General features: G+C 45.0%; 1 protein-coding gene across 8 annotated transcripts in view; it reads left to right on the top strand.

The window, feature by feature from the left end:
- The window catches only part of TRRAP (transformation/transcription domain associated protein), a 158,008-nt gene that overhangs the window by 42,220 nt on the left and 95,930 nt on the right, over positions 1-19,858 (top strand). For 2 of the 8 annotated variants that reach the window (XM_053365845.1, XM_053365843.1), the window contains exons 32-45: positions 4,105-4,158; positions 4,299-4,319; positions 5,725-5,844; positions 6,451-6,570; positions 8,037-8,201; positions 9,110-9,291; positions 10,207-10,405; positions 11,316-11,444; positions 11,835-12,101; positions 13,955-14,161; positions 16,624-16,782; positions 16,903-17,037; positions 17,216-17,326; positions 18,803-18,949. In XM_053365845.1, the coding sequence (XP_053221820.1) occupies positions 4,105-4,158; positions 4,299-4,319; positions 5,725-5,844; positions 6,451-6,570; positions 8,037-8,201; positions 9,110-9,291; positions 10,207-10,405; positions 11,316-11,444; positions 11,835-12,101; positions 13,955-14,161; positions 16,624-16,782; positions 16,903-17,037; positions 17,216-17,326; positions 18,803-18,949 (2,016 nt within the window). Of the gene's footprint in view, positions 1-4,104; positions 4,159-4,298; positions 4,320-5,724; positions 5,845-6,450; positions 6,571-8,036; positions 8,202-9,109; positions 9,292-10,206; positions 10,406-11,315; positions 11,446-11,829; positions 12,102-13,954; positions 14,162-16,623; positions 16,783-16,902; positions 17,038-17,215; positions 17,327-18,802; positions 18,950-19,858 lie in introns of all 8 variants that reach the window. The other 6 variants (XM_053365844.1, XM_053365841.1, XM_053365847.1 and 3 more) reach the window with 5 other exon arrangements.

Genomic DNA, 19,858 nt, shown 5'->3' with positions numbered 1-19,858 from the left:
ACTCTTAATGTTTGAATATACATATTTATCTATAATTCATTCTTTAAAAGGGGGGAAAGAGTGAAGAGGCTTGACAAGGCAGTGTCCGAATACTGTTTCAGTCTGAGTGTGAACATTTGGCTGTTGTTAAAAGCATTGTATGTGGTGATGTGGGAATACAGGCGTGGTAAAACACCATTAGTTAATAAACACTTAGAAAGGATGCACCACCTTTTGAAGCGTTGCCGCATTATGCGCTAGGCTTGGAATCTGCCCAGTCCCTTCGAGGCTCCTGTGCTTCAGCTGCTAAGCATGGCACAATCTATTAAGCACTATTCCACTTTAGCAAATTCTCCCCCCACCACTGCCGCCCAAATGTACCTGCAAGGCTTTAGGAAGACAGGAGCTTGGTAGTTTGCCCCAACAGAGTCCAAAGGGTGCTGCTGGATGAGGCTAAAGGCCCATATATTCTAGCATCCTGTTTCTCATGGTGGCCAGCCAGTTGCTTCCAGAGAGCCCACAAAGAGGATACGAAGGCAGTAGCCCTCCTACATTATTCCTCCCTAGCAATTGATATTTCCAAATCTGTTTCCTCTGAACCTGGTATCCTGTATAGCTAGCATGGTTGATACCTGCTTTTCTGGTGGTGGCACTTGCCTGCAAACTGGCATGTTTTGATTTGGCTGTTCACTTTGTGCCACAGGTGGCCCACATCGTCCTCTGCAGATGTTGCCAACTCACCATATGTGACCATTGCTAACTCTTGCTGGGGCTGATGGGAGTTGTAGTCCAAAACATCTAGAGGGCGCCATGTTGGCTACACTTGGACATGCCTAGCATACATGATCTAATCATGTTTTAAAGGGCCACCACAGGTAAGTATTCTTTTTCCTGTAGTTGGTGGCATAAATGCTTGCCTGAGAGTGACTTCCTGCTGCCTCAAGATGGCCGTAATCTGAGAAACGTTAGCAATGGTATTTTAACTCATGTAGGCTACATAGACTACATATTCCTTTATATCTGGCAGTGTGCAACCACTTAAAAACACAAATTCTTCCATACATCGCAGTAGGTGCAACTGCTGCTAACAGCCAGGCTTTAACAGATGCACTTGCCATGATGAGGGTGACACAACCCTCTGGGGAGTGTGATACGCAGCCAGCCGCCTAGGGTGGAACAGGAAGCACTCTTAACCAACCTTCTAACTCTGGAGCAGGAAAGGCAGAGGAGGGAAACTGGATGCTCCTTCTTGGTCCTTTGACCAGTGGTGTCCAGGCAACCCTTCTCCTGCCAGATGTCCTGTTGGGAAAGGCCAATGGTGGGAAAGAAGGGTTGGGCAGTGCTGCCCAACCAGCGTTGCCCAGTCGGCTACTCTTCTAAACATGAAAACCCAGCAGTGTGTGTAGTGTGTGTGTTTGTGTCGGGTGACATTACCTGGGGTGACTTTGAGAAGCTTTGCCCAACCTGGCGTGCTTCCCCCACATTTCTGTTTGGTAGGGGAAAAGGGGATGCTGGTGCCTACAGCCTTGACCAGCAAGACCACTCAAAAATCGCAGATCCCCGTTAACAGCTGGGGCTTTAATCCTGTAAGCACTTGCCACTGGAGTTAGTCTGGCCCAACAGCAGTCTCAGCTGCTGTTCAAATGTGGAGGTGTGTGGCAGAACTGTTCTAGGCATTATCACTTTCATCGCTCATGGTGAATTCCTGCCCTAACAGCTATTGGGAATCAACTGTGGCTATCATAGTAAGTTCCTTCTGCTGCCACTAGTGTTGACTCTGGGGGAGGAGTAACCATTCGGAGAGGGGGAGCAGGGGACTGGGCACTGGACATGGGAATGCTCCCCTTGCTCCCCCCCATGAGGTGAAACACAAGTATATTTTAAGTGCTGCTCCGCCGTGTCCCTCCTGTTTTTGTGTGCAAAATACGGCTCCATGCTGTGGACAGCGAAGAAGTGACTCGGGGTTGCTTCATTGTCGTGAGAAGTCTAGCAGGCGCTTTCCCTAGCCTTTCGCTTTCAGCCTTTCCACTAGCTCTTCAAGTGGAGCATCCCTCTGGGAGTTCCCCCAAAGTCTCAACATCTGAAGCAAAGCCACCCTGTTTGCAAAGCAATAGAAATACTGCGCTTTCAGGAAAACGTAACTTCAAATTTTAAGAATGCTGTTCTCTCTCCCCTCACCCCCCATGTGTGTGTTTTTGTGTGTTGGGGCAGACTTTACCCAAATCCTTAATCTCCTTTCATACCAATTAAAAACAACAACAACAAGGTTCTTTATTGCTTTAATATGTATCTGCCTGCAAGAGGTTTGCATTCCCCGTGCTAATTAAGCCGTGCTTCATGGCTTCATGGATTATAAAGCTGGCACTGCTGTATTGGATACTGTTGACAGCATGATCATATGCATGCAGCCATTGTGTTTAGCTGCAGGCATGCATTAAGAGTGTCTCCTTCAAATCGGCTAAAAATGGATTGTTTTATTTGTCACTTTTTCTCCAAGGAGCTCAAGGCAGATCCCCATTCTCCCTATATTGTTCTCACAGTGATCCTCTGATATAGATTAGGCTCGTGGCTGTGCTTGAGCAGTCACACCTGAGTTTCATAAGATGTGATGTGAACAAGCTTTGTTCTATGCTATGGCTTCCTTCCTTCCTTTGTGCAAGCCAGGGATTCACCACCTTACTAGAGTCTTCTGCTATACCGAAACCAAGAAACTATGGTTAATGGTTTCCAAACAGGACAAGGTATTTAGTGAATTGTACCATGACTTCATAGGGACGTGGGTGGCGCTGTGGTCTAAACCACAGAGCCTAGGGCTTGTCGATCAGAAGGTCGGCGGTTCGAATCCCCGCGACGGGGTGAGCTCCCATTGCTCAGTCCCTGCTTCTGTCAACCTAGCAGTTCGAAAGCACGTCAAGTGCAAGTAGATAAATAGGTACCGCTCCGGCGGGAACGTAAACGGCGTTTCCGTGCGCTGCTCTGGTTCGCCAGAAGCGGCTTAGTGATGCTGGCCACATGACCTGGAAGCTGTATACTGGCTCCCTCGGCCAGTAAAGTGAGATGAGCGCCGCAACCCCAGAGTTCGCCAAGACTGGACCTAATGGTCGGGGCTCCCTTTACCTTTACCTTTACCTTTACCTTTACCATGGCTTCATATCTTGGTTTACTGGGAAGTCTTTAACTATGATTTCCTGGTTTGGATGTAACAAGAAACTAAAGTAAACTAAAGACTTCCTGGCTTATGCAAAGAGAAGAATGAAGCAACTGTATGTAGCAATCTTATCTTGTCTAATTCAGCCAATATAGCATCATCCAAACTTAGTCAGTGACTAATGTGCATTTTGAGAGTCCCCTCCTCTTCAGGCTGTTTGATAAGCTGCCCTACAAATCTCAGAAGATCCAGCTTCCATCCTCTAACCATTCACAGGCATTTTATGACCTTGCCATGACTTCTGTTGAGTGGTGGTAAAAACGTGTGCCTGTTCTCTCCCCGGTGGAAATTCTACTAAGCGCTGTTGTTAATTATTATGACGCACATCAGTTTTACTAGGTTAGCCCCAAAACACCTCTTAAAGTTTCATTTTAATTTTCATTAAAATGGTTTGTGAGAGTAATCAAACAGCAAAATACAATAATACAGTATGATGTAAAACTGTGGTTCCACTCGCTCAGTTGCTCACACATTTTCCACCTGCTCAAACACACCCATAAGCTCAGCCAGTCTGCATCAACACCCATTTGCTCACACTTCCACTCAAAACACACTTTTCCTCACTCTCAACAATTACCTTTCCTCAGCGCTCCTCTGGGTACATACATTATATAGAAATGCCATACTATGACCTTTTTTGCCAAAGGTATTGTTTGTGATTCCGGTTTGTTCTGTTCTACTCTATTGAGCGTCGAAAGGTGGTTTGTTTTTCTGTTGTCTCTGTGGACATTGCCTGTCTCCCAAGATAATCTGAATGCCGCCTTCACTGTCTCGTTCATCCCTTAATATCCTTCCTCTTACTCCTTGTGTGCAAGATTTAAATATATATATAGATATATATATGGGAAGTTGTATGTATTCAGTGTGTGTACAAACAGCCAAACCAAAAAAAAGACGCTTTTCCTCCCCATCCTCAGGAGAGTATTTCCGAGTGCGGGAGATGTTCCTTGTCTCCATTCTGTCAGTTTGAGGTGAGAATCTAACCCTACTAAAGTCAGTTTCTGACTCTGCTCTGAAGCATAGCATATACACTTTTCTTTTGCATTTACGTTTTTGTGGTTGTCGTTGTTGTTCACGCTGTGAATTTTTGTTTTGTTTTGTTTCGGTTCAGCCTGCCATGGAAGGGGTAGAGGTGAGAACTTTCAGTGGAGGTGCCAGGAGGTTCCTTGTTTGGGTTCCGTTCCGTTCCCTTGTCTCTTTCTTTCTCTCCTCCCTCTCTCTCTCTCTCTCTCTCTCTCTCTTTATGGTTTGTTTTGCTATGGTTTGTTAGCTGTATTTGTTATGTACTGGGCGGAGTGCATTGTGCCTTGAGTGCAGTGCTGTGACTTGTCCTCTGTTGTTTGTCTGTGGCGGAGTTGTATCAGTAGCATTTGCTGTGACCTGTGGAAGGACTTATAAAGCATGTTTTCTTTTTTTTAAATGAATAAATTAGGAAGTTTTTGGTGCAGTTTCCCTCCCTCCCTGTACATATGTTGAGCGGAAGCCTTCTTGAGTTGCTAACATCTAAAAGGAACAGATTTCAATGCAAAAACTGAGGCCCCACTCCTAATTCTAATGTCTGGCGGCTGTGCAGGCCTCTCTGTTCAAGTGGGGAGACTTTTGCTTCATTCAGTTCAGGAAATGCAACCACCTTGCTAGACCTAATGTACCGTGTGTATGCATGCACAATTTCTTGCCCCTTTTCCTTCTATGGTGTTTGTCATAACCCTACATAAGAAACTACCCAAATGGTCAACAGGAGGTTTGCTGCGTTGGGGTCTGTGGAAGAGCTCGGAGGTCAGTGGCTGATGACCTTTGGGACTGGTGAGGCAGAATGCAGGGAGTCTGAACCATAGGTGGAACAGAGCCAATGGGAAGTAGAGCCAGATAATTCTAGTTTTGTCCCCACCCTCCTCCCTGCTAACTTCAGCAAGGGCAACATGGAGGCTAAGGAAGAGGAAGCTGGCAGGATTTCCGTGATCTCCTGGACTGTTTGTAACTTAGAAGGCAGATAGGTCGAGGCTGGAGGAAGGCAGGCTGAGGTTTGTGTGGCAGTGCCCTGCTTGCCCCAATGGACCGGCCTCTGCTGTAGGAGGATAGAGTTGAATTTTGAAGTTGCTAGCCCATATGAATTGAACTCTGATGCAGGCCAAACAGAACTCTTCCTTTATAGTTTTGTACAAGCCAGCTTTTAGCAGCAGCTTTTGCCTTTTGGAGAGAGTCACGCAGTTAGTGTGCCCAACATTGGACATTCACAAACCTCCATACCGCTGTTGTCATACCATTTTTAAAAAAAAATAAAATCCCAAAGTTTTAAAGTTGCACTATTGAAGCAAACTGAACCATCTAGCCACCCATTGCCCCCCTCCCCCCAAACAAAACAGCTATCTTACATGCCCTAGGTAAGTAGTTGTTGTTTTAACTCCTTGCTTTGGTTTGCCAGCCATGCTAACACCTAGAAAGGGGAATAGAGTTCCCATTAGGATCCGTTGTGTGTTGCATTCGAACGCTGCCTTAAAGTAAATGGATGCTTGCTAATGTTTCCATTTTGTCTGTAGGAAATGAAGATTTGCTCAGCAATTATAAACCTATTTCATCTGATCCCAGCTGCTCCTCAGACACTCGTTAAACCCTTACTGGAAGTTGTGATGAAAACAGAACGGGCTATGTTGATAGAGGTAAAATGGCACTTAATTTCCTTAATTGCTTCTGCTCTTCCATTTGTAATACTTGCTTTAATTGTGTTTTGAATTGTTTCAACTCCCCTGTGGAATCCATTTGATTTAAAACATTGATTTGTGGACACCCCTCTTGTACTCTACTCCATTCCATTTTTAAAAGAGTTTGGAACTAGTTCTAATGGATTTTCAAGGTCCAAATGAGAATTTAACTGTGTGTGTGTGTGTGTGTGCGCGCACGCACACACACACACACACACACACACACACGTACATACATACATACATAAAGTGGAGGGAGATCAAACTTGTGGTCCGATTAGAATTACATGTAGAAATACAGTATTCCACTGTAGCTATATAGAAACGTTTTGCTTAGTTTGCCCTTGAGAGAAAGGGCCAGATAATGTGACATTTCAAACATTTCCCCACTGAAAACACTGAAGGTTCAGATGTGCTGGAGAGAAAACCATAATTCTAGGCTTGGGCGTTGCTGGCATGTTTGCAGTCCTTAGAAAAACATAACCCAAGAGTGCAACCCTAGCTGCCTTGAACTTGTCCACATGCTAAATGAAGCTTCTTTTTCTCTGGGATTTGTTTTCGCAGGCTGGCAGTCCGTTCAGGGAACCATTAATAAAGTTTCTGACGCGTCATCCATCACAGACGGTTGAGTTGTTCATGATGGAAGCAACCTTAAATGATCCACAGTGGAGCAGGATGTTCATGGTAACTCATGGTGTTTTGCTTTGTTTGATTGACTTTCAATGCTGGTGGATGATCAAGGTGCTTGCAAGTGTAAGATCTTTCTCCGCTGTCACCTAGCAGCAGCCATTGGGCTGCAGCAGAGGAAAAGAAGGGAGGTTTTTTGTTGGCATCCATCTGTCTTGAGAAACAATGGAGTGTACCTCTGGGGGTGAAGTCAGACTGCTGTATTAGCAGCACCGAAGTGACCTTCTCAGGGAGCAAGCTTGGGCTGTGTGTATGGAGGTCCTGGGCTGCCCAGACCCCCCCTCTTGGCCTCATTGATGTGGTCCAAAGGAAAGCAGAGCAATGTACCAGCTTGGCTGCAGGAGTTGCCGGAAGGAGGTGTACAAGGCACCAACCCAACCGTCTTAGGGCCTCCACTCCAGATATGTGCAGAGTTTACTCCTTAGGCTTTTATTCTCCTGAAGATATCCCGAAAGGCACTAGAGGTTTAGGATCGGAGTTTTCCTTCTCTTAGACGCACAACCTTCCCAGGCTGTTGAGCCCCATGCAACAGCAGCCAAACTCCAGGAAAGTGCTTTGATTGGTCAGCTATTCCATCAACTCTGCTGATAGTCTATTTTGTTTTGTAGCTCACTTGGCCAAACTGTGCTCCTCACTTTACAGCGTTGCCAAAACACTGCCTATGCAAGCCACAGATGTCTGGGGCGTCTCCCCAGTAACCATTCTTTCCTACTTTGCCTTGTCTCCTCCTTGGCCTCCTACAGTGCTAAGGCAGAAACTTCATCATTGGCTGTCACGGTGCACCTCATATAAGAACAAGACAGTTGCTGGGGAACTGTCTTGGCCTGGCTCTTCCTCTGCAGCTAGTCTGGACTGTCCACTTTCTCTCTCGCCTGCTGGGCAACAGTCTGTTGTTTTGTCATCACGCTGCCGTTCTCATGGCTGCCTATTGGAGGCTATGCAAACTGCAGTGTGAAAACATCCTTAAAATTTTATTATATAGTAAGAAATATAATTACCAGCTTGAAGAAAGGAGGGAGCTGCATAAAGGAGGAGACGTAGGGAAGGGAGTGTACAGGTGAAGAATTAGAACAGTTCTTTCATCTTTATTTGCTCCATTAGCGTTTTGTTGTATCAGGACTTGGACCTGATCAGGACCGGAAGTCTGCCCCCTGCTCTAGCTCAGTCTTCATAATCTGGTGCCCTCTAGATATTGTTGGATTCTGGCATCCATCAGCCACAGCTGGCATGGCCAGTGTTTTAATGATAGCTGTTGTAGCCCATTGTTTTCTGAAGGGCACCAAGTTTGAGATGACTGATCTAAATAATGTATGATATTTAAGTAGGCAATTTTAAGCGTAAGATTGCTCAGATATAGCTGACACTGCACCCATGTGTAAAACTGCACAATGTATGTTGCTGGCAGACTTCTGAAACAATTCCTTGCCTTCATCAAGATTTTTCTTTTATCGTTTCAAAACCAGAGCTTTTTAAAACATAAAGATGCGAAGCCACTGCGTGATGTTCTGGCAGCTAATCCAAATCGCTTCATCACATTGTTGATACCCGTCGGTACTCAAGCAGCTGTTCGCCCTGGCTCTCCCAGCACCAGCACAATGCGCCTTGATCTCCAGTTTCAGGCTATCAAGGTATGGCATTCCACCTACCAAATTGCACTAAATAGTTCACACCTGCACCTTCTGTTTTGGTTTGAGATTTGTGGAATCTGTCCAAGAACACTTCTTGGTGTATTTCAATGGTCGTTCTCCCCCCACTCCTCTGTTTGTCCCATCAGTCTATTCCTAATCCTTTGTTGTTGTATTTACTAGCAAGGAGTGCCAGGTGCTGCCCAGGAACTTTTAGAAACCAGAAATTAATGTGATTTTTTTAAAAAAATAGATAATGTAATTTGTGCGTTTGGACCCGTCATGAAAAACATTGAGTGAAGTCACAGGTATGCCATTTTTTTGGTCCACCATCTTGGTTCAAAATGACACCTGGCCCCCAAATGACTATGAAGACACCCTCCTCCAGAACTCTCATGCTGAATTTGGTGGTGATATATTGAGAGGGAGCTGAACATGTGCCAGAAGCCACCAAAGTCACATTTTGGTCCACCATCTTGAATTAAAATTGTGCCTGGCATCCAGACATTGATGAAGTCTGCTGCTGCCTCCTCAGGAACCCTCATGCCGGGTTTGGCAATGATATCTCAAGAGGCATCTGAATACATAGAAAACAAATAGACAAAACGCTTTCCAAAGTATATAGTAGTTTGGCAGCACTGTGTGTGTGTGTGTGTGTGTGTGTGTGTGTGTGTGTGTGTATCTGACCTCCTTTTGAAATTCTTCTAAACTGGATGCGCTCCTGTATTGCTCCCTCCCTCTCCCCCACCTTCCTGCTTTGATCCCATTTCCCTTATGGTTTGAAGAGATGAGAGCAGTTCTTAATGTCTTTCTCCAGAACTACTGGAAAGGAAACATTAAATGGACATAACTAATAACCCGCTTAGGGCTATTTAAGTACCGCGTACATGTCCTTGCTTTTGTTTTGACAGATCATAAGTATTATAGTGAAGAATGATGAGTGCTGGCTGGCGAACCAGCATTCCTTGGTGAGCCAGCTCAGGCGAGTGTGGGTCAGCGAAGCTTTTCAGGAAAGGCACCGCAAGGAGAACATGGCAGCCACAAACTGGAAGGAACCAAAGCTTCTGGCGTACTGCTTATTGAATTACTGCAAGTATGTCGATCTGCGAATGCTGCTGTGTAGGCCAGGGATGGAGAACCTTTCATGGCCAAGAGCGCTGCATCCCCTTCTGGACAACCTTCCAAAGGCCACATGGCAGTGATGGGCGGGGCAGAGGCAAAAGTGGGTGGAACAATTGATGCAAATGTTACAAGCGGCTCATTTCTATAGATGCTCATCCTTCCCCTCTCTGTCCTCAACCGAGACAAGCAAGAAGCATTGCCAGAGTTCAAGGATACATTCCAATCAGGCAAAAACACTCAGGGCACGAAGCAGGGCTAGCAAAAGCTTTGAGAGAGAGTGCTGGAAGGCTGTGCTTGGCCCCCAGGCCTGCAGTTACTGATCTAGGCTAATAGCAATTCTCCAATTCTCCCAAGTGCCAGTCCTTATGCAGCCAAAATGGTGCCATCATTGTTCCCTGGACCACTGGCCAAGCTGTCTGGGGCCGATGAAGGTTGGAATCCAAAATCTGGAAGGCCGCAGGTTCCTCATCCTTCCCCTAATGTATGCTCTGGTTAAACAGAGGCCTCTTGGGTAGTTGGGAAGCTAAGCTGACTTCACTTTAGCTCAGGTGTGGGGAAACCTTTTGTCCTTGAGAAGTTGTTGAGCTGCAGCTCCTATCAATTCTTGACCATTGACCATGCTTCCTAGGTCTGATGGGAGTTGTAGTTCAGCAACAGCTTGAGAGCCAAGGTTCCCCACACCTGAGTTAACAAGTGATGGGAAAATATTTATTGCTGGTGAGAAAGGAGAATGCTGGGTTAGCTGGGCAGCTGGTAGGAGCTAGCTTTCTTTGTAAGGTGTCCACTGGAAATTTGGGTGCTTCAGCGTTATACAGAGCACGTCTTTTTCAGAACTCCTTTCTTAGCTTGAAGTTGCTTAGCCTTGTATAATTTACTTTTTCCTTAGGCGGAATTATGGTGACATAGAGCTGCTCTTCCAGCTTCTCCGGGCCTTTACCGGCCGTTTCCTCTGCAACATGACTTTCTTAAAAGAATACATGGAAGAGGAGATTCCCAAAAATTACACCATTGCCCAAAAACGGGCACTCTTCTTCCGCTTTGTTGACTTCAGTGATCCCAACTTTGGAGATGAGCTTAAAGCCAAGGTAAAGCAAATCATTTAAATGAAAACGGGTTGGTATTTTTAGGTTCCATTTCCGTGGGCAATGCAAGTTGCTTGCTTAAATGTCAACAAGGGTTTGATAATTGGCAGAACTACTTCTGTGAAAATGCCAAGCCTAAAGAAGAGCAATAATGGGTGAAGTCAACAATTATTCAACTTCCATGTGATTGCCCCGATTCTTGAATATTGACATACCTGTTTGCCTGCAGCCTTTCTCTTTTTGGCGGAAGAAGCTTAATTTCCAGAGGGATCCACAGTGACTCTTGGTCCTAATCAGTCATAGTGCTGCCTGCTAAGTTTGCAATTATCTGGCACTTTAGAAGAGGACATGCAAGCTTCCTGCTTGCATTGTTATGCATTAAAAAAACCTTATCACTGAAATTTTAAGATAATTTAAAATTAATTGCCCTGGTTGTTAGTGTAGTATATCTTGCTGTAAGCATAGTTGCTGTGTTTCTGTATATTTACTCTGAAGCAGAGGCAACAGCTTGTTCAGTGCCAAAGACCACAATAAAAGCATAGAAAGCATAAGAGATCTGCAGCTGGTTTGCTAATTTGGTGGCACATAATTAACCTCTCTTGCACATAATTTGATCGAAGAAAGTGGATATCAAGGAGTTAAGCCTTAGTTGGCAGAAGCCTGATACACTTGGAGAGTTTTCTCCATAGTAGTTGAGGTTCTTAGTTATCGGTTAAGCATCAGTCATCAATTGCTTTTAAAAGCACTATTGTAACTTAGAATTGCGGGGGGGGGGGAAAGAAGAGACCTTGATTGTTACATTTTATTGATTTTAAAATTCCTTTTATTGTGAAGCACTTTAATCTTTTCAGGACAGAAATCCTTCAAAATAAATAAATAAATGATTTCTCCTCCCCTCCCCCCTGATCTGCAGGTTCTGCAACACATTCTGAATCCGGCTTTCTTGCACAGCTTTGAAAAGGGAGAAGGAGAACAGCTTCTGGGGCCCCCCAACCCAGAAGGAGATAACCCCGAAAGCATTACCAGTGTATTTATAACAAAGGTAGTTCAGCCTAAGGAGGGGAAAAAAGCAAACAAACCCAACCTGGGTGTTGGGGTGGTGGTCAAGTTGAAATCAGTAAGCACTGTTGTTTGTTTCCAAGTCAAGGTCCTAGCTTGATCAGGAAGCCTTTGTGGCATTTCCTGGTGCGAAGATTCTCTGTGGCCAGCCTTGGGTGGCTGGAGACATTCCATTACCTGGCAAACCTTTGCTGCCTTAAGAAATTCTCCAGCCCTTTGGGGTCTTAAGACATGGAACAGCCATGCACAAAGCTGCAGGTTCCCAGTTCTAGCCTTGGTAGCTCCTAGCAGTAGCTCCTGGTGAATCGAGCCCCTTGCGCTTTGTTTGGCGATGCATCCTGAAATTCCTTTCCTTTTCCTGTTTTGGGGTCAGGTACTTGATCCAGAAAAGCAAGCTGACATGCTCGATTCGCTCAGGATTTACCTCTTGCAGTTTGCCACTCTTCTCGTGGAGCATGCGCCGCACCACATTCACGACAACAACAAGAACCGGAACAGCAAGCTGCGGCGCCTCATGACCTTTGCCTGGCCCTGCCTGCTCTCGAAGGCATGCGTGGACCCAGCCTGCAAATACAGCGGACACTTGCTCCTAGCGCACATCATTGCCAAGTTCGCCATTCACAAGAAGATAGTCTTACAGGTAATATGTGTGTGTAGATTCATATTTAAAACGTGCCCCCCCCCCATATTCTTTGAAACTGGACATTGGTTAAGTAGCCATGTTAAGTGGATATCATAAGAACCTGTGGTGTCAGGCCAAAGGTCCAGTTAGCCCAGCATCCTCTTCTTACAATGGCCACTCAGATGCCCGTGCGAAACCCTCAGGCAGGAGCTGAACACAAGAGCATCTCGCCTCCTGTGGTTTCTAAAACTAGCATTCAGAAGCACTGCCACCTGCAACCATGGATTGTGGCCATGGATAACCTTGTCCTCCATGATTTTTTCCCACCCTGTTTTGAAATCATCCAAGTTGGGGCCGTATATATGGCTACATATGTACCAAATACATTATAACAATCATAATTTTTTTATGTGCCAGCCATCTGGCTGGGTTGCCCCAGCCACTCTAGGCGTCTCCCAACAAAATATTGAAAGCACAGTAAACACTCCAACATTAGAACTTCCCATTGCAAGGCAGCCTTCAGATGTCTTCTAAAATCATATAGTTGTTTATCTCTTTGACACCTGACAGGCGGGCGTTGCACAGGGCAGGGGCCACTACCGAGAAGGTCTTCTTCCTGGTTCCTTGTAACTTCACTTCTCACAGTGGGGGAAGGCCCTCAGAGATAGACATTTTTTGAATGTTTCATTTATAGACCACCCTTCACCTAAGGTGGGGAAGAGTGTTAGCTACAAACATAAAGTTTGGTGGGGTTTGAGATATTCACGATGATGAGAATGGTGGTCAGGTTATACTGTTTGTGCAGCTTTCAGATGAGTGGGCCAAAGATAATGTTGTGATGATCACAACTCTGTGGACAAATCCGTTCTTCCTATTGTCTAACCCTCCTGGACAAGTGTGTTTTGAAAATCATAGTACTTGTGGTTGGAGGAAGATTCCAGGGAGCTGGAAAGATCTTGGAGCAGACACTCCAATACATGGGAGGATAGAAATAAAATGACTGTTCCTCCATTATGTTGTCCACCTGGTGGTTTTACAAAAAGCGCCAAATTATCAATTATACACAGTGATCTTTAACTGGTTTGGATCCAAAACCCATCTCTGACTTACAATCTACCACATGGGTTCCACTTTCAGATTTGCACTTTTTATTTATACTTAATAATACACATTGTTAACCCTAAAATGTCAGTTCACAGAGCAGTGTAGATTAGCATTACTACTAAATGAAAAGTGGTGGGTTTTTTGGTTTACACTTAACCTTAGCCGAAAGGCTGAGAAGCTATTGATTTTGCTTGCTGGGAGAAGTTTTTAGAAAGCTACAGAAATAGACTGGAAAGTGAACAGGATGTCCCCGCTACATACAGAGCTCTCTCAGGATAGATATAGGAAGGTGGCCATGTAATTGGCCAGAAATATGTATCTTATTAAAAAAATGGTATGTTGCAGCACTCATGTAAATTGATAAAACAAGTGTTTATTATTATTATTATTACCCTGCCCATCTGGCTGGGTTTCCACTCTGGGCGACTTACAACATATATAAAAAATAGAAAAAACATTTAAAACTTCCCTAAACAGGGTTGCCTTCAGATGTCTTCTAAAATTTATGTAATTCTTTATCTCCTTGACATCTGAAGGGAGGGCGTTGCACAGGGAGGGTGCCACTACTGAGAAGGCCTTCTTTGGTCTAGATAGGCTTAGTTGGAATCCAACATGGCAGCATCAACATTGGCGCACTTCACCTGGTGTAGCCTCTCGACTCAGCTGTGGGTCTAGACCCACTGGTTGAAAACCTATGGATTATAGTACCTTTATTTCCTTTTCTGGATTTTATTTTATACAGTTGTTTGTGTTCTCCTCCTCCTCAGGTGTTTCACAGCCTCCTGAAGGCTCATGCGATGGAGGCGCGAGCCATTGTCCGGCAAGCCATGGCTATTCTGACGCCAGCAGTGCCTGCTCGGATGGAAGATGGCCACCAGATGCTGACCCACTGGACAAGGAAAATCATAGTGGAAGAAGGTCACACCGTTCCCCAGCTGGTCCATATTTTGCATTTAATAGTCCAGCACTTCAAGGTATTCATCTTTATTATTTATTAAAATTCTCTACAGCCCTCTCCATCTGAAGATCACAGGGCGGTTTACAGCATAGGAACACAAAAATACCTACGAAAACAATACCCCCCCACCAGCACAGTTTAAAAGGCCATGGATGGTTTAATTAATCAAAGGCCCAGGAGAAGAGGAATGTTTTTTCCTGGTCCCTAAAGATATGAAAGGAAGGTGCCAGGGCGAGCCTCCCTGTGGAGAGCATTACACCAAAGAAATCCTGCTCACCAGGGGACAAGGTTGAAAATTGCACCTCTCCTGCCCCACCAGTTCTCTTTCCCCTCCATCTGCCATCACTGGGCTCCTCCCCTCTGAGGGTTATAAGGCATTGATTGACTGGGAGCTTGCACCCTTTCATCTGGTCTGATTACTGGTTGAGCTCCTTCAGAGCAAGTGGCCAGTCTAAAAGCTTCTTCCTCACACATTATTCCATAAAATGGATTAACAGTGTAATGAATGGATACGATGCCGGCCATAATGTTCTCTCTGTCTCTTACTAGGCATTAAGATGCGTGTCTCCCCACCCCCACCCCAATATGCCATAAAGTGGTCATGCAAAGGGTTGGCCTTGACCCAAATAACCTCATCAGTGGTGTTTGCATGGCATAAATTTTCAGTGCACACAGAAACCCTCTGAGATGTTCTTAAATGCCAGAGAACACAAATCAAATTTGGAGTGGCTTGTTTCAGCACAGAACACTTTGTAAGGGTACTTTGTGTTGATTTTCAGGCTGGATTGCCTCTGAGGGCCCAGGAGAGTAATTTTAGTGCAGGACGAGAACTGTTGTGCTCTTGGTCCAGTGAATACTCCCTCTCCCAACGTTTCTGGTCATTTGGAGCTACTGCGAGAGCACTTTTGCCACTTTAGAATAATACCCCAAAGATTTGCTCTCTTTGTGGGCTCAAGAGAGAATCGCAAACCTGAGATGAAAGTGGTCTGTAATCCATCGGCCAGAGGCACTTAAAATACAGTATACAAACTAGAAAGCTTGGCTTTTCTCTTCCGTGTAATGCTTTGACCCTGCTAGGTTTCAAAGGCACTGGCAGAATCAGTGTGTCCCTAGGCCTGCTTTGCACAGCTTGAATTGAGGAGGAAGAGTTAGATGGCTCCCAGCTTCATAACCTGTAAAACATATTTATCAGCTCGGTTAGAAAAACCTGAGGCTCCTGGACTGAAAAACAACATTGCTCCACACCTGATGAATACCTAGTTGCCAACGCTGTTTAGCGCAGGAGTGGGGAACTTTGTACACTCCAAGCACAACTTTGCCTCCTGTGCAACCTACCTTCCAGGAGATACCAGGGCCAGAGGCAAAAGTGGGCAGAAGGATGGCTGTCTCTCTTACCTTTACACAATATGCTACATTACAGCCATTCAAAATCCATGAACTCCTCCCCCTGCCCGCAAGCAAGAAGCATTATCAAATTTCAAGGGCACATTCCAGCCATTCAGAAGGTGTGGTGCAGGGTTATTCAGAGATTTGCTCGGATGGGCGTCCCAAGGCTTGGAAGTTACTGAAATGTGTTGTTGGTTTTTTGTAACTTGGAAAATATCTGGTATTATTTCTGAACGTATATTGGATTCCTGTATCTCCTGATGTCATTGGAAGCACGATGATGGGGTCCATTCCTAATTCCTTCACCCTCCCGGGAACATATAGATTACATCTTTTTCTCAGCCCCTGTACTTAACATTAATTTTGCTCCAGTGGCAGGAGAATGGAGGAAGGGAGAGAGAACTCTCTTCCTTCTTAATTCTGAAGGATAAGTCATATTTGCAGAAGGTGTGAACATTGTATAGGGAGATAACCATTGTGACATGCTCTGTGTGGGGCTGCCTTTGAAAAGTGTGTAGAAACTTAAATGGGCTCAAAGAGCCGCAGACAGATTGTGGACTAGGGCTGGTTCTAGGGAACGTACGACTCCCTTGTTACGGCATCTCTACTACTGGTCTGTTTCTGGGCACAATTCAAAGTGCTGGCTATGTCCTAGAAAGCCCTGTGCAAACTGCTTAGGTCCATGCTTTCCGACTGGGTTCTGAGATCTTTGGGGGAGGCCTTTCTCTCGGTCCTGCCACCCTCACAGGCATGCTTGGTAGGATGCAGGAGAGGGCCTTCTCGGTGGCTGCTCCCTTTGGCACTCCCTACCTAGAGAAATTGGATTGGCTCCATCCTTGCGGTCCTTCCGCTGGCAGGTTAAGTCCTCCTTATTCTAGGAGGCATTTGCAAACTGACTGCTTTTAATGAAACGACTGGTGCCATGCTGTTTTCATTGTAATTATGTGTGTTTAATTGTGTTTAATGATTGTTTTTTTCTATATTTTTACCTGTTCTTATTTTATCTGCAAGTTGCATTGAGTCCCTGTCAGGTAAAAGGCAGGGTATAAATATATATGTTTATATCAATAATTGTGGGGGAAATTTCCACAGGTTTACTATCCAGTGAGGCACCATTTAGTGCAGCACATGGTGAGCGCCATGCAGAGGCTGGGCTTCACTCCCAGTGTTACTATCGAGCAAAGGAAACTGGCTGTGGACCTGGCAGAAGTGGTCATCAAATGGGAATTGCAAAGAATCAAAGATCAGCAGGTAAGAGGACTTCAGCTGTTTCGTGGTCTGGTATGGAATCCTTGGCCTTTGTATAGAAATCCCATATTGAGTTCAATTTCTTTGGCTCTTCTTTCCCCTCTCTCTCCACCTCCCCAAAAGCCGGATTCCGATATGGATCAGGGTGCCAGTAGCGAAGGAGCCAGTTCCACCTCATCTGCTGTGAAGAGGGGGCTTTCGGTCGATTCAGGCCAAGAAGTGAAGCGGTTCAGGACTGCGACGGGCGCAATAAGTGCAGTAAGGGTCACCCCCCCCCCCCATTTCCTTGCAGACAAAATTCAAATGTACCTGTACTTTTTTCATATCTTCTTGGTGAACTGTGCATGTTTCAAGAAGGATGCAGCAAATTGCTGTCCCTTTTTCAAGTCAAATGTACTTTCAGATGTGCTGCTTTATTAATATTATTATTCTTCAGGTATTTGGACGCAGCCAGTCACTGCCTGGAGCTGATGCGCTCCTTTCAAAGCCAATTGACAAGCAACACACCGATACGGTCATCAACTTCCTCATTAGAATTGCTTGCCAGGTACTGTGCACTTCTCTTCAGTATGATTTGCTTGATTGGTGTGAAAAAGACAGCATCACTGTTCCATTCAAGGGAGATCTTTAGTGTTCCATTTGCTCTTCTCCTTCCTTGGACTTTTCATGGGCAGTGTGGAGTACTTTGCGGGCTATGGAATGCATTGCTTCTCATCCCCACTGGGATGCCTAGCATAGGAAGGAGGTGATGAGAAGACTAGGCTGGGGAACTGTGTGTTAGCATTTCACTCCTCCGTTGCTGATGTGTGACTGTTACATCACATGTCTGTGTTTACTTTCTAGGCTTGGAAAGCCCGAGAACGGAAGCTAGCCTTATCGCTTCCGCTCTGTTGTGTTTTTGTACTTTTTACTTTGTGTTCTCTCTCGGAGCTGAAGTGATTGGACGCCATGATCACTTCGTCCTGTATATACTGCTTAATAAAAGCTTAGAATGAGCACACCAATCTCTACTTTGTTTCTGCTAATCTCATATTCCGACTCTGTGCTCTGTAATTAAACTGTAACCAGAGCAGCTGCAATTAAAAGAGTGCTTTCTCCGGTACCAGCCATCTTGGACCGTACAGTGAGGCCTTCTTGGTGGTGGTGCCACTGGGGGCTGCCCTGTGGGAGACGATTTATCCAAAAGGAGGTCCAGGGAGCTATTTCCTTCTATGCATCATAGGGGTTGCTCCCTGGTCAGGAGAAAACACAAAATGCATAAGAAGCATCCCAGGGCCCAGAAATGGAAGATATTTCACAAACCTTGGAGTAGGTTTGGGAGATCTCCTTCCACCCCCACCTCTAAGAGATCTTCTCCTACTTTGCCCCTTCTGTCCAAACAGGCACATCCTTCCACCTCCTGTATCCTTTGGGCCACCACTGAAGCAGGCGTTGTGGGGTGAATCTGCTCTTCTTCTGGGCCCTGGAGTGCTTTTTATACATTTTGTGCCTTCTAGTTGGGGAGCAACCCCTATAGTGCACAGAAGCAGGAATAATAGCTCGCTGGGCCTCCTTTTAGAGAAGTGTCCTCTGTTCATATCCACAAACGATAATTCATAGTATCAATTCCCTTTTTGTTTGCATTTGCTAAATGATGGGCTTGTCTGCAGGGGGAGTCTACTTCAGCATGGAAGTCTGTCTTGTCATTTTCTGGCCCTCTCTATACAGCAGGGATGGGTAGCCTAGGGCCCTGCAGTGGTTGGGTTCCAATGCCCATCAGTGCTAACCAATATGGCCAGTGGGATGATGGGAGTTATAGTCCAGCAACTTCTGCAGAGCCTTTTAAACTCTCTGTGTTTGGGGGGGGGGGGATTGTTTTGTTTGTTACCACAGTATTTTTTGTGTTTATGTGTTTTTATATTGTAAATTGCCCTGTGATCCTTAGAGGAAGCGTGGTATAGAAATTATTGTTGTTGTTGTTAGAATATTGACAACAGCAATAATAGTATTTGCTGCTTAGTATTTTTTCTTGTTAAATTTCTAGGTAAATGACAACTCAAACACGGCTGGCTCTCCAGGAGAACTCCTCTCTCGACGTTGTGTCAACCTTCTGAAGACAGCTTTACGACCAGACATGTGGCCGAAATCAGAGCTCAAACTGCAGTGGTTTGATAAGCTTCTAATGACTGTGGTAAGTTAATGTTCCAGCCTTAAACAACTTTGAGAGGCATCAGTAAGAAACAATATAATTAAATGCTTAATAAAGTACCCTGTGTGTGTTACAAGTTGTCATGTTGCACCCAATGTATTGATTCATTTAAATATATATATATATGAAGATCCTGAGAATGTGTTGAGGTAAACAGTGTGGTGCTCGCTGTAGAGAACTTGAAATGTCATGTTAGCCTATTTAATTGCCAATTTAATTTGATGTCATGACTTGGTAAATGTTCAGCTTAATGGAATTGATTTATAGTCTCAAATAATTACTCTTGTCTTTGTTCTTGACACCAGGATTAGGATAAAAAGTCAACCGCTGAGAATTGGAAATGAATGCTAGTTTTTGCATTGTAACACTGATGAGATGTTAGTATTTTACGCAAGTATTTCTTTTTTTAATGTTGAGCTCCTGGAGAATTTTCCTCATCACTACTGTGAGAATAAGAGGAAGATGATTCTACTACCCTTGTATTCCCTTTCCAACCATCTGTCCTTATTGCTTACCCAGCCTTGCATTTAACAACTTCCTAGGCAATAAGGAAATAAAATACAGTACGAGTGAGCGAGTGGGATGCAACACTCTTTGTGTCCTCTCTCTTGGTGGAAGGAAAGTCAGTCCTTCACCTCTGACCCTCCTCTGTTAGCATACTTCCTAGAATAAAATCATTATTATTTACCTCTGCTTAGTGACTGGTATCCCAGGTTTCTATGCTGGACACAGAAAAGATGGTTCCCCTCTTTTCTGTGTCCAACATGGCAGTGCAGTAGTTTAGCCTCTTAGCAGGCCTGTAACTTTGTGGCTTATTTACAAGCCTGCGTTAATCTCACTGCCATGCAGTTGTCTGTTGCTGAGGTGGGGTGAAGGCTTGCTGGTTGCAAG

This window comes from Podarcis raffonei, chromosome 14, assembly GCF_027172205.1.
Source record: "Podarcis raffonei isolate rPodRaf1 chromosome 14, rPodRaf1.pri, whole genome shotgun sequence".
NCBI lineage: Eukaryota > Metazoa > Chordata > Lepidosauria > Squamata > Lacertidae > Podarcis > Podarcis raffonei.
The sequence above is the reverse complement of the archived record's forward strand: the minus strand, read 5'-3'. Positions and strand labels throughout refer to the sequence as shown.